This window comes from Gobio gobio (assembly GCF_949357685.1).
Source record: "Gobio gobio genome assembly, chromosome: 12".
NCBI classification, from domain to species: Eukaryota; Metazoa; Chordata; class Actinopteri; order Cypriniformes; family Gobionidae; genus Gobio; species Gobio gobio.
In genome coordinates, this window is record NC_137105.1 from 30,084,601 (window position 1) to 30,102,306 (window position 17,706).

General features: G+C 37.0%; 1 protein-coding gene across 1 annotated transcript; it reads left to right on the forward strand.

The window, feature by feature from the left end:
* Positions 1-555: 555 nt before the first annotated feature.
* On the forward strand, positions 556-13,311 carry ism2b (isthmin 2b). The gene is made up of 6 exons (XM_079831273.1): positions 556-1,189; positions 4,918-5,160; positions 5,672-5,972; positions 9,449-9,586; positions 9,679-9,747; positions 10,850-13,311. The coding sequence occupies exons 1-6, from the start codon at positions 1,073-1,075 to the stop codon at positions 11,365-11,367; spliced, it is 1,386 nt and encodes a 461-aa protein (XP_079687399.1). The 5' UTR covers positions 556-1,072; the 3' UTR covers positions 11,368-13,311.
* The last annotated feature ends 4,395 nt before the right edge of the window (positions 13,312-17,706 follow it).

The following is a 17,706-nucleotide window of genomic DNA, read 5'->3' on the forward strand; positions in this document are numbered from 1 at the left end:
GTGTTGTTTTTTCATACTATGGAAGGCAATGGGGTCCATCAACTGTTTGTTTACCCATATTCTTCAAAAATGTATTTTGTGTTCAGCAGAAGAAGGAAATCCATACAGGTTTGGAACAACTTGAGGGTGAGTAAATGATATCACATACAGCATTTTTGTTTTTAATTGAACCCAACCAACCTCCTAAGACCCAGGAATACAAAGTCTTTTGATTTTAGTATTTTTTTCATGTTATAACATTGTTTAGAAAAATTTTGTTTTATTAATGTTATATGCAATGTCCTCGTAAGTGGACACCGAGACTCAGTTGTTTAAAAATGAAAATGACATGTAGGCCTATGGTGTCAGAGAAATTCACTAAAATATAATATCCTCGTATGAGGACAGTGGCACCCATGAGTTCATTCAGTTCTGAATGGGGCACAAACACTTTCTCACCTGAGCGGAAATGAATAGGCCTACCCATACTCGCACACACCTGTCATACATGAGCATCACAGGCTCTGTCACTCCACATGCGAGAAATCTCCTCCCATACTGACCCGTTTGGAGATCAGACCATCCTCCGGTTGTGTCATTGCTGCGCGCATAGCTTTACAGCTCAACTGTCTACCTTTTTCTTTTGGTATCTAAGATACTATCATTTATGTGTCGCCAATGACTCTGTACTCTGACATCTTATAGAATAAGAGAAGATTAAGTTTTGTAATAGCTGAAAAAGGATGCACTGGTGCGGACTGGAGAGCATTCAGCGCGTGAGTGAGACCTGCAGTAGATACTAAACTAAGGGACGATCAGAGTCCATATGGGCAGAGACAACAGTGCAACAAGACGTTTCAAATCACATTAATGTATTTGTGAAGGAATGAACAGGCGAGGGTTATCTGTCTGAATATATCAAATGTTCATACCTGCGAGAATTTTAATGAAGTTTGGATGAAGATGACGAACAGCGCATTGAAGAAGATTTTTCCAAGGAGGGAAATGCACAGAGCTTCCTAAGCGACGATTGCACATTTAAGACTGAGTATATTTAATAGGTATTTAGTGGACAGATACGCAACTGTGCAAAATGCTAAAAGTGCGTAAGAGTTTATGGGTGCTTTTAAGTGTGCTTCTGGCTGTCTGGATAGAACGCGCGAGCAGCTTCCCTGTGAGACATCGCGCGAGATCCAGACCCATCGTAGAGGTGAGTACAAGTGGAGCTAAATCACTGATCTCTTTTCAGGGTTGTTCTTCAACGACAGCTACTTATGTCACAGGGGTTGAATTTTTTTTTTTCTTTTTTAAAGAAAGAAAAAGTAATGCCTTTATAATAATTGTACTACTTTTCAAATGTATGTGTAGTTTTTTATTGTTGAACCTTGTGTCAGACTTAGATTTAAGTCTTAAATATAACATCTCCTGATAAAATCCATTAGAAAATATACATTAGGCTATTTAAAAAAAAGTTTGAAACATTAAATGAAACATGTTCAACAATGTCATAGAGCATGCCTGAAATGAAATATGACACGTGATGTGTGGAGAAAAAGAAAATTCTATATAAATATCATTGTGAATAGAATATTGGGTAACACTTTATTTTAGTGTCATTGTTACACGTTACATTACTAGTAATAACTATAAATTATGCATAATTACATGCAACTAACATAAACAAAATCTAATCTAATCTAAAAGTGCATGTAGTTACTTAATATTACTCAGTACTTAAATGTATAGTTACAGTGTAACAAAGACACCTTAAAATAAAGGGTAACACTTTACAATAAGGTTCATTAGTTAACTACATTAGTTAACATTAACTAATAATGGACTGTACTTTTAAAGCATTTATTTATCTTTGTTTTTGTTCATTTTAACATTTACTAATGCATTATTAAAATCTTGTTAACATTAGTTAATGCACTGTGAACTAACATGAACAAACCATGAACAGCTGGATTTTTATCAACTAACGTTAACAAAGATTAACTAATGCTGAAAAGAGGTGTTGTTCATGGCTAGTTCATGTTAACTAATGCATTTACTAATGTTAACTAATACAACCTTATTGTAAAGTGTTATAAAGACTACAAATGTATTGCTCATGGTTAGTTCATGTTAGTTAATACATTAACTAATGTTAACTAATGAAACCTTATTGTAGTGTTACCAAATGAAGTGTAACCGAATATTGTTATTGTGCATCATTTCCAAACAAGCTGTACTGTAAGTTTCAGAATGTGTGAAAATGTTATTTGTGTGTATTTTGGATGTACATAAAATGCTAGCTATATATAACCATGACAAATGAGTCAAGCCATTTTATTCCAACTAGCCTACTCATTTACAAACTTCTCATTACGAACACAGTGGAACTAACATTTGTTGATTCAGAAAAATGGCAGTGATCCATGTAGCCTACATCCACTGTTGGACATTGTCTAATGATTGTGAAAAGTGTGTTTAAGAGAGTTACACAGAGACAAAAGCGCCCATTGTCGAAGAAACTGTTATGCACCATAGAACATAGAAGTCATTCTAGACCTTTCCAAGTTATATTAATTTCAAGTTACCATGAAATTGTCAATTCTGTCCATTTCAAAACAATATAAATCCTTGTTTATTAAAATGTATGTGCCCTCACATAATCTTTAATCAAAACACATATTATTGCAATTACATATCTCTTGTCTGATGATGGGACAACCTGTCACTCACATGAGATCCACCAATAGCAAACGATGATCCAAATATCCAGTCAATTCACAATGAACAAAATCAAGCCCCGTCCTACATAATTTCCTGTTGGAGAAGCTGTTTCACTCAGATATATTTCAAAAGGAAAGACTAAGACAGTTTATTTTACATGCCGACTTTAAAATGTAATAATGTATAATAATGCACTATTTTCATCTCCAGATATATTTTTACAATTTAACAGCATGATGGGGATATGCTAACTATGCCCTCAGAAAAGGTAACAGTGTGACAGTTAATACTGTTAATAATAGTGATAATGGAACTTTAATGTTTTTATTTTATTAAATTTTTTTATGTTGATATCTCTACATATGTCCAGCATTCATTACTCAATTGTTTACTCTACCACAACATGGTAAAGTGGTTGACCATTTCAAATTATGAATGATCTGTTTACATTATTGAGAGCACATTTGTCATGGGTCGTTGTGTAAATGTGGCAGATATCTTGAATATCTTGGTTGGAGGAAATGTCTTCACTTATTACCACCCCACAGGTGAGAGTTGCATCTTGCTAACAAATCTTTTGTGACTCTATCTTGAGGTCTGCCAAAAAATTCATCAATAACTGAGGAGTGTAAGAGCAGTGCATCATGTTTTTTTCTCCTTATAGACCAATATATTCAAGTTCAACGCAACCTTTTTTTTCATTATGCCACCATGCAAAGGGGGCCAGAATGGAGAGAGGCAACATACAGTAGAGCAGTACAATAGGTAGAGCAGTACAATAGTGAGGCCTTACATAATACTGGTCAAAAAACAAGTTTCACTCTCTCCCAGGGTCATAGTTCAGCTCCTAAATAGTTTTTTTTTAGCCCCTCTTCTGTGTTAATGTGGAATTTCCTGCATTCTAGTCGCCTTGATCTTGAGTGTGTGTGCACACGGGGGCCATGTCTAACCTCTCCAAGAAAGGTCCTGTTACTCAGTTTTGTATTACTAAATGTCTCTTTTGTTTTTACATGTGGGGCAGGGGTCGTCAAAGGGAAAGAGAATGGGGGGTCTTAGTTTATTGTTTTTCTTCACTGGTTTGGAAATAGCGTGGTCCTGGGACTTTGATATTGGAGGTCACATAAATCTAGGCTGCTGAGCTGATCGTGTCCATGTGTCTCACCAGAGAGCTCAATAGAGGCTGTGTGTGTATTGCATGGTCTTTCGCTAGCGCATAAGGCTTTGTCTCGGGTTCTGGAATTCATGCCATATGTTCGTGATGGTGAGAAAGCCCACTGGCAGCACTGGCCACATTCCACCAACGATTTTGCAATGAATTAACAATACAGAGAAAGACAAGAGATGGCCTCAGGCAGACTAAGGATGTAAGGAGAGATTTGGTTTCCATTCTGAACAAGTAGGAAATTAACTTTTAGTCTGTTAGTCCATGTTAAGAGTCTTTATTGAGTAACAGTGACTACTGTTTCACCTGGCCCCTCTTGTTGAGACTTCCAGGAAGAAAAGACCAGATAACATTGAAAATAAGTCTTACATAAAAGATCAAATGCCCCTGAGTCTCAAGAAGTTAGACTTTTATAATTAGTTAATTGCGACATAGTTAATCGCAAGTGTTCAAATAGCATGACAGACGCAGTCACACAGTGATCACAACAGTGTCCAACATGCATCCAAAACCCCCAATATCGCACACAGCTCACTGACAATGAACCTGTAAAACCAACATCAGCACCTCTCTAACTCCCATCCATGAGTAAAGCATGAGTTTGATGGCACTTCACAACAGACGGTCAGTTAAAGGACACCCGGTTCTTGCAATAAAACGATTTAACTTGCAAAAACATATATTAAGTCTCTGCTTTGGATGCTAGAATGTGTTCTCAAAATTTGTAAGGCAAAGAAAAAGGAAGTGAAAGGTTATTTATAAGCAGTTACTTCATTGTTAAGCTTTCTAATCAGTAGAAACTGTTCTGAGAAAGATTTACAGGTCCCCCAGGGAGAACTGACCAAGAGCATCAGCACCATCACAGTGAAAATTAGGTACAAGTTGACTCATTATAAGCTTTTCATTAGAGAACATGTGATCCTTTTCGCTTAAGAGTTGTACCTCTTATGGTGCAAAGTCATTGTCAACTTAGTGAAGTTCACTATAGATGTTCCATAATGCTGTAATGCAGGTGCAGTCAGCACTCATTGTTGCGTGTTATGTTTGTTTTTCATCAGACACATCCACAGACATCTTTGAGAGACATTAGCAATGACCATAATCTCATGCAGCAGCAGAATCAGATCCAGAGTGATTTGGCAGATTCACATCCCCACCAACACAGGTGGCTCCAGCATCGCTCTACAGGTGTCCTACAACAGTCTGAGCCCGAGCAAGAATCAAAGCCCTTTGTTCTAGACCTCAAAAACTTTCCAGAACTGGCAAATGCTGACATTGGCTCCCAAAACCCAAACATTCAGGTGAGAGAAGCACGCAAGAGTACAGATCTTATGTTAGAAGTCATCTCTGTGAATTGCTTTATGATGTAATGTTAGTGAGTTCCTCTTCCAGAACTTTGGTGATTAAACACAGGGCAAGTCATAAATGCAAGACCGAATATAATAAGCCATTACTGGGGTTCTCTTCTCTGAGGCTAATGCCTAATCCTGTCTAATCCAAAGTGGATTCATCAGCATCCATAGTGAGTCATCACTCCTCATAGGATGTAATTACGTGTAATAAGTAATCTCATCTTGAAATGAGGAGGAAGTAATTTTGCTTGATTTGATATTGAGTCTGAGTTCAAATCAAGAGACTCAATCAGTGACTCACCACTGAAACTAACTGCCGCTGACTGTTCTCCAGACTAGAAGCATGACATTACTCATGCAGAATGATTTGTCTTTGTTGCCTTTAAGTTTAAAGTTCTTAAAATAATGCCCAATGTTCAATCCTTTTTTTTAATTCAATGCTTTTCATCATTGGTTGTAGGTGACCATCGAGGTGTTGGATGACCCCCCTATGGAAGTGGAGATGGACCTGGTTAAAGAATTGGGCAATGACTGGCCCACATCTTCACCCTCCTCTACTGTAGAATGGCTGGGTGGAAAGAAGCTTTTCTGGCCTTTATTTTGGGGCTACACGGATGCAGATTCCAGTGATGATGGGACTGGCCAAGCAGTGGAGGAAGAGGACGACTATGCACTGGAGTATGACAGCGGGGAGCCTCTCCCTAGTGGTCTGGGCAAGACAGATGGCAATTGGGAAAGCCCATGGACTCAAAACCATTATGGTGAGTCCTCTCTTATATATTATCTGTTTCTCCACACAGGTCTTACGACTGTTTGAACTAAAAGATAATTTGACTAAAACTGGAATGGAGAAAAAAGCAGCTGTTTTTAAGCAAGACCAGAATTTGCACAATCAGAACTTTCAGCAGATAAAGTTGGTGTCAGGCTGGAGGAATGGGAAAATATAAGAAAGTCAGTCAGATAAAGGCTATTTTGAGAGTAATTGAAGGAAAGAGAGATTTAGAGATTGGGGAGGGAGGGTAGAGCAAGCTGTAAGGGCTGTTTCACAGCATTGATTCAGACTAAACTTTCAGCCGGCGACTGGGTGTTTGTGTGCGTCGGACCTTTGAAGTAGACACTGGTCCCACTCTGCGGAGAAGACCGCTGTTTGAAGACGAGCCCGATCCGCTCACTAATGGCAGCGTGAGTACGTTCTCTTGGACAAATAAGCCCATACTTGTGTTCAATTAGAGCTCAGATCGGGAACACAGAGTGAGAGGGGTCATCCGTTTACTTTTTATGTCCCGCGGGTTGGGCCCCAGACCCTGCATCCCCCCTCTCCCTCCACCCCAGAGCGGCTGGGTCTTTTAAGCCTGTTCAAGAATCCTAGGCTTTTCAAGGCCATGCATAACATTACGCCTCTGTTGCTTTTTTGTTTTTCTCTTTGGAACATGTCTGTTTCATTATGGGAATTGCAAACTTTGCGCTGTAGCTGAGCAGTCTTGTTTCATTGGAGACAAGGATGAAATGGGATGGGGAATTAATTGAAAGTAAATGAAATAAAAAAAAAAAGACATTATGATTAAGATTAAGGAGGGCCTCAATAAAACATTCAGATAACTGATGGGGCAGAAATGACATTCACTGATAAGTGAAGTGACGTGATGGCCAAGTAATGGAACCCATACTCTGAATTTGTCCTCTGCATTTAACCCATCCAAGTTGCACACACGTTATGGGCAGTAAGTAGTGAACACACACACTACAAGCTGTGGACACACACACTGAGAGCAGTGGGAAGCCTGTGGTGCCTGGGGAGCAATTGGGGGTAAAGCCAATAGTATACTTTGTGTTTTTACGTGTACGCGGGCATATGCTCACAGTCGAACGCACAGCCTTACAAAGTATACTTCTTTTGACTCGTACACACGTACACAGGTGTTCGATGCATGCACAGTTTTGAGTTTTGATTACCTAAACAGACTCCATGTAATGTACATGACTCCGGCATCTTCCAGCAGGGGTAACTGCTAATGCTAACCATCCAAATCTTGACCCTCTGAATTTAGTGGCAATGCTTTGAATAACCTCTGATATAAGACCAGCCCTGTGGCTGTTGTGGGTTTCACAATTTGGCACCTCTACAAAGCCAGCTAGAATAGTCGCTGAGCCTACGCCTCCTTTTCATCATTCCCTAGTTTGTCTGTAATCAGGGTGCCATCACTGTGTGTGCAATATCATTGGCACCCCACCCAAATTCAAGTTAAATATTTAAACAAGCTAGTCTCTAATCTATACTCTTTATTACAGAAGAAGACATCTGTTGTCCTTGTTTTAATTCATTATCTGAAGTCTGTTTTTGGTTTTTGAGATCTCCCCAAAAGTTAAAAGCTAATCAACCATTTGAGGCCTGTTTTACTTTTTTGGAGGCTATATTGGGTTTAATCAGCTTACCGGTTATTTGCCCATGGAAAAGTTGCCATCGTGGTGTTAGAGTGTTGTTGTTGGTGGTTTCCAGGGTGCTAAGATGTTCTTGGACACAGTCACCTCTAATAAATTACTCTAAATTGTAATGTAGACACATGCATTTTCTGTAAACTGCTGAAACAATATGTATTGTAAAAAGCACTATACAAATAAATGTGAATTGGATAGAATTTAATTAGTATGTTGCTAATGCATTGCATTTACTGGGATTATTAAGACAATGCTGGAGTGATTGCTGGGCCATTTCTAACTGCTAAGTGATATATTTGACTCCATTTACACCTTGCTTTAACATCCATTTTTTGTTGGATCGTATCACTGAAGCCCCATATGGAGGTAGTCAGAAACTAATTAACCCATTTGTGCCCAAATTTTTCTGAATGGTTTCATGCATATAGTCATGTTAATAGTGTCCTATGTGAACATGTTCTGCATTTATTTTCCCCAGGTTTCCGGGGTTTTTTTTCTTGAAAATCGTGTTTGAATGTGCGGCAACCATAGTTGCCGGTGGGCAAATATGTTGTATGCAGCCCTTCAATGTCAAATTTGACTAGGAGGAGAACATTTGGCTTCTAACTCAAAATAACTGCTTTCAACAGATCAATCTTTATTCATAAACAAATTTATTAAGAATAAAAGTCGAAGAACATTCGATGCCAACTCAAAAAAGCTGCATCTATCTTATAATCTGATGAATATGGAAACACAACAAGCAATAAATACATTTGTCTTAAAGTGGTGGAACATAGTGCAGAACAAAGTGCAGCCATTAAGTTGCCCTAACAGGGCATTGTGTATCAAAAAGTTAAATGAAAATAAATGAATATACTGACGAAAAAATTACATCTATATGACAAAAATAAATAAATAAATAAATAAATAAATAGTCCCATAGTATTCAATGGCTGACTGTAGAAGGTGATTTCATATAATAATGTAAATGTAAGCTCATTACTTGTCTAAATTTCCACATTATAATGGAATGAGCTACTAGTCATAAAAAGAATTAGTGTCCTTGACCGATTAGAATGAAACGCATACATTCCAAACTGGATGAAGGCTCCTCAATATTTTGGCCCTTACAAGACATAATATCATAAAATATTACATTTTTCCCTATGAAATTAAGGTCTACTGTACAGTAGAGATGTCAGTTAAAGGGTTAAGTTATGTTTTTTTTGCGGCTTGGACTAAGTATACAAAAAACTACAGATCTAGATTTGTTTTGTTTGGATGATTCTAGAGACCTTCACGATTATATATATACGTCAACAAAAAATACTTACTAGTAACATGAAAATAACCTTTCTTTGGGAGGGTTTGCCTTCGTTATGCTTCCTGGAAGTAGGGGTAGGAAGTTGGCAGTCTCATGTGACAGGAAGGAAGTTAATACCTTTTTTTCTCTTGAAATCCTTTATTTGGTTGTTTTCTTGCGTGTCATTGAGATATAAAGCATGAATACTATCTAGAACAATACATACAAAGGGAAAATGACAACTATACACTGCAGCAACTATAGTTGCCGGTGGGCTTAAGTAAGCAGGTGTGTCTTGACAACACAAGTGGTCACAAGTAATGCATCGAAAATGCATGTTAATGCCAGATGGAAATGGTAATGGTAATGGTTCTCAGAGGACCACTTGTGATCAGATCACTGAAAAGTAATTAAGGTTAGGGGTTTCATTCAGAACCTAAATTATATAAGCAATATATGCTTGTCTTAGCTAAAACTATAAATAAATGTTTAAACTCATTAGTCTTTTCCTCTTAGAAGAAACAGAGGAAGAGTGGAGCGCATGGAGTCCCTGTAGTGTCACTTGTGGCCATGGCAACCAGACCCGCTCACGTTCATGTGGAGATTTCTGCACATCCACTGAGTCCCGAAGCTGTGACCTTGTTCCATGCCCAGGTTACTTCAGTACTCAAAAATGTGTCTGTTTTTATTTTTTAATTCAAACAAATTTTTATGTAATGTTATGTCAAAACTGATATTTTTTTCAGATGATTGGAACAGTGTGGCTCATGTCTTTCCATTTGAGATGGAGAATGGTACAGAACCCTTTGGCACTGGTAAATGCTTTTGTTTATTGTAAAAACTGTAATTCAATTAATGACAAATATACTTTTCTATACTATACTATATTTAAATACACTTTTCAGGCAAAAATATTTTTAAAAAATATTTTCGATTTCTAAGTGTAAAAAGAAAATAGATATATTGTTCAAAATTACAACTAAAAGCATTCAGACACTGAGTACACCTATGGAGCGGGGGAACTGACTCCACACGTCAAGGTTGCCAGGTTTGTGCAACAAAAACAGTCAGATTGCTATTCAGAATCATGAAGAAGTTCATCGACTTTTCCACAAGCTGAATTACACAGAAGGTGCACAGAGTCATTCATGCAAACACAAAACACCATCATAGTAACACACATGACACTGAAATAATGTAATAAACATTCATTAAACAACAGAAGATGTTACATAAACCCAAATGTGTATAACTAAATCAACATGAACTTAACAGCAAAAATTATAAACAATTATTTAAACAAAATACTTTCAAATGTGGTGTCACACAGGGAATTCTGGGAATTCCAGTTTACAGTTTTTCACTGTAAATTATAATTTGATTTGCCTATTTTTACTTCTAAAAACTGTACTGTATTCAACAGTATTTTACTGTAAAAATGACATGAAATGTCCGGTTAGATCTCTTACAGTTTTTCCCTGTATATAGTATGGGAACTTTCTGTTAACCTATTAAGTTTTTTTTTCTTTTTTTCGTAGAGTTGTCGTGTAGACAATATTTTACATTTAAAATTACACTCAAGATGGCAAATTACTTAATTTGGTAGCATTGAAACAGTACACTTACAAGTATTCTTCTACAGCACATTGATATTAGTATACTTACTACATAAAGTATACTTAAAATATGAACTTGAAGTATACTTATTTTTTGTAAGGAATATTAATAATCTTGTAAGTTAACTCTAAAGTTAACTTAACTCTTAAAGACAGTGGCCCTCCAGGACCGAAAATGCTCATCGCTGATCTAATACATAAAACTATCACAAAACATTTTTAAATTACTATTAGGCAAACGGCATTATGTTTTGACTAATTTGACTAATGTGTAATCTTTCTGGGTTTGGTTGTTTTGCAGATGTTGACAGCTGTGAGAAGTGGTTAAATTGTAAGAGCGAGTTTCTTCAGAGTTACCTGCAGCAGGTATTGACTGAATTACCCAGCTGCCCGTGCACCTTTCCTTCTGAAGCCTCCAACAATATAGTCAGTCTGCTGGATGCAGAGCATGACCGAACCTTCCAATGGAGGGATGCTAGCAGCCCAAAAGAACGGCTGGACATCTACAAGCCCTCGGCACAGTCCTGCTTGCGTTCTGGCCTGTCAAAAGATAGCACCACTCTGGCTGCCCAACATTGTTGCTATGATGACAACAAGCATCTAATTACAAGGGGCAAGGGGGCAGGTACCCCCAACCTAATAAGCACAGAGTTCTCTCCAGAGCTGCATTTCAAGGTGGATGTAATGCCTTGGATACTGTGCAAAGGAGACTGGAGCAGGTTTCATGCAGTCCGCCCACCCAATAATGGCTTGCATTGCACGGAGAACCCACAACAGGATATTTTCATGAATGAATTGGAGGAGGCCAGAGAATATTAAATCACCAAATTACTATCCGTCCTCTAACTCAGTCCTGCTGTGGAGCTTAACCCCATTAAAATTTTTTTTAAAAACACCCAGCCGCATAAGTGTGCAGTATAGAGCCAGTCTTGTGTTGTGGGACACATTGCCGTACCTGTGTTCGCAAAGCCTCTAGTTTTTCTAATGTTTGGTATATTGTGGAAAATTTAAGGAATAATCAAATGTTGTTGTTATTGTTGTTGCTGCTGCAATCCCATACAGTGGGGTACAAAAGTCTGACACTGCTAGTGAAAAAGGTTTTATTTGTTTGTTTGTTTGTTTGTTTGTTTGTTTGTTTTTTACATCTTATATTATCAGAATAAGAATTTGAATGAAAAGTTGAATTGAAAAAACGGTTGCATTTTATTTTACAGTACATGTACTTATAGTGTACTTACCTAAGAAAGTACATAGTAAAACAAGGTAACTACATGTGTTATGGTTAGTTTTAGGGGTAGGTTCAGGGTTAGTACCTAGTTACTGCAAATACTATAATAAGTACATAGTATGTACATGGGGAACAGGACTGTAAAACAAAGTGCTGCCGAAAAATCAAAATGGATTTCTTATTAGTCTTTTGGTGTGTCCCTTTTGTTTGAATGACAACAGAACGCAAGCTAACATGAGTTCCACATTTGTGCAAAACCTGATGATCATGTTATCCATCTTGATTTGAGAATTTTCCAAAGAGCATCTTATGTGCTTCAGTCTGACCCTTTGTGCAAAAGTGTTGCTCATGTGGTCAGTGTAATTTGGTTATTTGATTACCGGTACTCTAGAAATAGTATATAATCATATTTTTTTCTTATCTTAATATATTAACATTTAATCTTAATAGATTTTTAATCCCTCATATTCAGTGTGCTCTCAGACCTATGTCCCCCACTGTATTTACTTATAATTGCCATCAAATGTAAAATTTGGGTTCCCAAAAATGTTAATTTTGTCATCATTTACTCACCCTCAAGTTGTTCCAAACCTGTATGAGTTTCTTTCTTCTGCTTAACACAATAGAAGATATTTTGAAGAGTATGAGTAACCAAACAGTTGACGGTAGCCATTGAATTCCATAGTAGAAAAAAAAAAATGCAAGTCAATGGCTACCGTCAACGATTTGGTTACCAACATTCTTCAAAATATCTTCTTTTGTGTTAAGCAGAACAAAGAAATCCATGCAGGGTTGGAACTTAAGGGTGAATAACAAACTTTTCATTTTTGGGTGAACTATCCCTTTAAGAACCTCTGCTCTAGACTTATGGGGATGTTTGAGAGTGAATGGGCACAATTTCACTGCCAACTCAGGGGGAATCTTTCCATAACAATCAATGTTGATTTAGTTCTTTAATAGTGTCAGAAAGGGAATGAGCCGGCAAATGTAAAGAGAATATTATAATGTGATACTTAATATGATGCTAATGCAAAGTTTTGCTGTTGTTTTTGGAAACTGTTGCAGGGGAACTACTTAATACTTGCTCCAGACCTCTATTTTGAAATATTATTCTTAAGAGTATGCAGACTGAATATGCACATGCTACGGCTGGCACTTTATTTAACATTTATTGAAATGTATATTTGCATGATGAAGCATTGTTATCTGTATTTCTGGTGTTGCTGTTGTGAAGAAATTGCGTCCTATGGTCATTGTTACATTAATGGCAAGAACAGTATTTCTGTGTTGGCATGTGTTGTACAGTATTTATTGTATTTTTATCACACATTTGCTGACGCTTTGAACTGATTATCCATTCAGGTGGTACACTACCCAGAGTCCTCCAAGACAGACTGACCTAAAAAGGGAAATCATTTTCTCAAACACCTCTTTAAAGACAATTAATACAAGTCAATGTTCGCTGTTCATTATCATGTGTAATTGCAAGTTGCAAATTCTATCAAAAAAATAATAATAATACAAAGATGAGTTTGAAAAAAATATATTGCTTGTTTCTTTGAATAAAATGCATACATCAGAGTTTATTTAGGTAAATTATGAATCTTCACATCTGGACTTACTTATGCTAAGCACTAACACTCCGTGGAAAACTTTTTGGCACTACCAAGCAAATACCTGTCATCCATTTCTCTGAACAACCATCAGCCATAGATCGTTTAGAGGCTCATCAAGGCTCATGTTTTTGATTATTCTGTTTTTCCATTTGCTTTGGTTTACACATCCTACAAATGGAAACTCATCTCCCCCGGCTATCTGTTTTCAGTTATAACATCCAAGTGGTTGTTTTAGTGATGAGTGGGGTTGTGTGCCATTCAGAGTTGAAATGAGAATCACTGAATTACTGAATTTGAATTGGATTTAAATTGGAGTGGCAAACACAATGTAGAATTGTAATTTGAATTTAGAACAGGACTGACCTTTAGGTAAGGATGGAGTTTTTCGTTCCTTGCCACTATCGCTTCTGACTTGCTCACATGGGGATTGAAGCATTATGTGTGGATTTTCTAGGAGCTCCTCGTTTTAACTACTTAGAGGTGGCCAATGATATAAATAATATATGTGCAGGACAACACTATAACTACAATTTACAGCAGATGTAAATGCGGTGAATCAATAATACCATCATATCCAGTGTTGGGTGTAACGCATTACAAGTAGTGTAAGTTACTTCATTACTTTACTACTTCGGGATAGTTCACCCAAGAAAGAAAATGTTGTCATCATTTACTCACCCTCAAGTTGTTCCAAACTTAAAGTTGTCCGAATTTCTTTCTTCTGCTGAACACAGATATTTTGAAGAATTCGGGGAAATAAACAGTTGATGGACCCCATTGACTTTCAAAAAATACTATGGAAGTCAATGGGGTCCATCAACTGTTTGGTTACCGACATTCTTCAAAATATCTTGTTTTGTGTTCAGCAGAACAAAGAAATTCATACAGGTTTGGAACAAACTTGAGAGTGAGTAAAGGATGACTGAATTTAAATTTTGGGGGAACTATTCCTTTAATGCAACAACATTTCTGAGTTACTTTTTCAAACGCAACACAAGTTACTTTGTTTTCTAATTTATAGACTGGCAGCTCTCCTGTCCCAATGTTGAGAGAAATTGGGAGAGAACTATTGCAGTTCTGGACTAGCATGCATTTATTCATCTCACACAAAAACAAATTCAGTATTCCTCAAAATTAATAAAAACTGTGAAATGTAAACTCCAAACCTGCAATAATTAAATATGTTAAATTACACAAATATAGGCTACTTTGTGTATTTATTCTCAATTCATTAACCAATTATTTGCTGCCTTTGAGGATCCAATTATACCATACTAATGAGCAAAAATTACTTTAGATCAACATCACATTTGTGTTTAATTTTTTGTTTTGTTTTTATTGCTTAAGTAAGAGTGTTGAACTTTCTTCTCCTGCATTCTATTCTTCAGCAATCCAGAATGTCAACACAGCTGAAAGGTTTGTTTGAGCTGCGACCTCTACTGTACAGCTGTGAATTTGCATTTCCTTTTGTATTTAAAGTGTGAATGGGCCTTTGCATTTGCCAAAAATAGAACTTTTTTGTTATTAAAAAATAAACAAGCAAACCCAGTCCAGGTGAGAAAAAGTAACGCAAAAGTAACATTACTTTCCATAAAATGTCACTAAGCAATGCAAATTGTTTTTTTAGGGAGTAATATTGAGACTCTGTGACACATATCATACCGCCCAGCCCTTGCTCTCTGGTAAAGCTGTTTTGAAACAATGTGCTATGCAGATGGATGGATGGATGGATGGATGGATGGGTGGGTGGCTGGATGGATGGTAGTCAGGCCAGGCATTTTGTACATCTTTTCATGTCTGTCAGTATGTTCTTAGGCAGGGATTAGGGGGTCAAAGTGCAAGGTAACAAAAATCCATAGGATTAAGATTGCAGAGAAATCTCAATCCATTGATTTATGCAATCATTTGCAAATGGGTCACCAAAAGATATTATACCAGAGGTCTGCTACAACATTACTTGTTCCTTAAAGTGCCCACGGTTCCTTTTAAAGGTTCCTAATTTTGTTTTGAAGGTCTCCTACAACAATTTTACATGCATCAAAAGTCAAAAAAGCCTTTCATTTTCTCATAATATACATTGCACATCACCACATTTTTCATTGATTCGCAAACGACTCATCAGGTGAATCAGTCTCTCTAAATTTCTCCTTTCCGTGAGCCAACTCAGCTCTGATTGGCCAGATTACCTAGTCTGTTACGATTGATTGGTCTACCGCTTACACCGCATGTCAAAAACAAAAGACCAACAAGCACAAGTCCGATGATGAAACATTGGAAGAAATGTTATCCAACCCGAACCTCCATCGCAAGGATGACTTGATCAGGATGTTTCTCAGTGATACGCTACTCAGTTTGAGGTAGATACAGTTTGAACAGTAATTCCTCACTATCAGCATTAACAAGAGTATGTCCATCAACAAACCGATGTGTACATTTCTAATTTATTGCGGTGCACATGCAGGAACTGTATTAACTGCATCAATGGTGCATGTTAGCCCAGCACTAGCGTGAATGACTGATGTAACATTCAAGTTTACAAAAAACAATCTGGCTCCATCCTTTATCTTTACTCAAAGTAGTTAGAACGACAGACAATCTGTTTTAATAAACACAGTTCTAGGTAATAGTTTAACACAGCTGATTTACAGAAGTATTTCAGTAAGACAATAATAACATGAGTTCGCCGGTTAGCCAGAAACGTACACACAAAACTATGTATTTTTAACACCCAGTATAAAATACATACATCAATAATTATTCATACTTAAAGGTTGTGATTCTGAGGAGCAAGCTGGTCCAAATAAACTGGGTCTGTTATCTTTCATAAGCAAGCGCTTTGGGAATCCCACGTTGAACTCCCGAGATTCGAGAAGCAGTCATCAGTAAAATTACGTGTTTGTGGGCGGGGCAAGTTGTTGTACAACATAGCCGGGCATTATGCAAATGTATTTTCTAGTGACGTAGAACAGTAACGCAGTGGGATTCGAGTTACAAACTTATCATGCACTTTCAACTTTACAACTTTGTAGAACGTTTCCATTCACAGACAGCTATATTACAAATTTCATGAAAGGGAATATTCGAAAACCCATAATAGAGGCATTTTAAAATTTTGTCTAAAGGAAAAGGTTTCTATCATTTTAGGATGAAAAAATAAAATAAAATGTACACAAATGTCCTTTTTTGAAAGGCTAAAATCCAACAGTATTTTTGCTTGTGAATAATGCTGGCATAATGCAACACAATGACAAAGTTACAAATGGTTCAACCACATCAGAAGTGTGGGCTCTCCAGGCACCCTGCCAGTACTTGATGGCTGCAGTGCTGTTTACTCTCTCAGGGCTGCTACAGGGATCTAAAATACCCTGTGTTTGTGTGGCTGTGGAGCACATTCAGTACTCCTGTGCAGTCTGCCACCCACTGAGACCACAGATGTAAGTGATACAGGCCACACATGCTAAAAACCCGATTATAACATTCAACAGCTTTTCTTTTCTTTTCTTTTCAATTAGCTGGTTCTTTGAAGACTGAGAACTTTGGTGATCCTTTCTAACACAGATAGAGTGTTCAACTCATTGGAGGGCATCTGTGGTTTAGGATAAATTGAACCAAATATGTAAAACCAGTCCATTAGATCTTTCATAACCAGTACATTAATAGCCATTTGATTCTGATATTTGCTGCTGAAACCATGTAAAATGTTATTTAAATAATTAGGCTTTAGCTCAAAAAATCTGGTAACACAAATGTGTTTTTAACAGTGTTTTTTTTTTTTTTACAGCTAGGCCTTAATAGATGTTACTTTTATAAAGCTATACGCAAATTAAGCTCTCTAAATGATCAACATGATCAAAACTTTGCTGTTGTAGCTACACAAGATGCCTTCTGTCGTCTGATTGACAGTTTATCATTTTTAAGGTAAAAAGCCTTTTAGTACAATTCAGAAAATGCCCGCCTTCAGGTTGAAGCAACTTAGGTTTACTTGATTATCCATACGTTATTTTTTAGACATTATCTGTTTTGTCCCCCACAATAAAAACTACTCTGATCGTAATAAAATTTTAGGTGTTTCTATCCTCGAGTGTGAGCTTCATATTCTCACTATATCATACCATATGAGTCATAAAAGCCTGATGTATCAAGTCAAGTCACCTTTATTTATATAGTGCTTTATACAATACAGATTGTTTCAAAGCAGCTTTATACAGTGATAACAGGAAAATGATGCATTGATGCAACTATTAAATTGGTTAATTTAATCTGCAAAAAAGTATGTCATTGTACAGCTCAGTTCAGTTCTCATACAACAGTGTC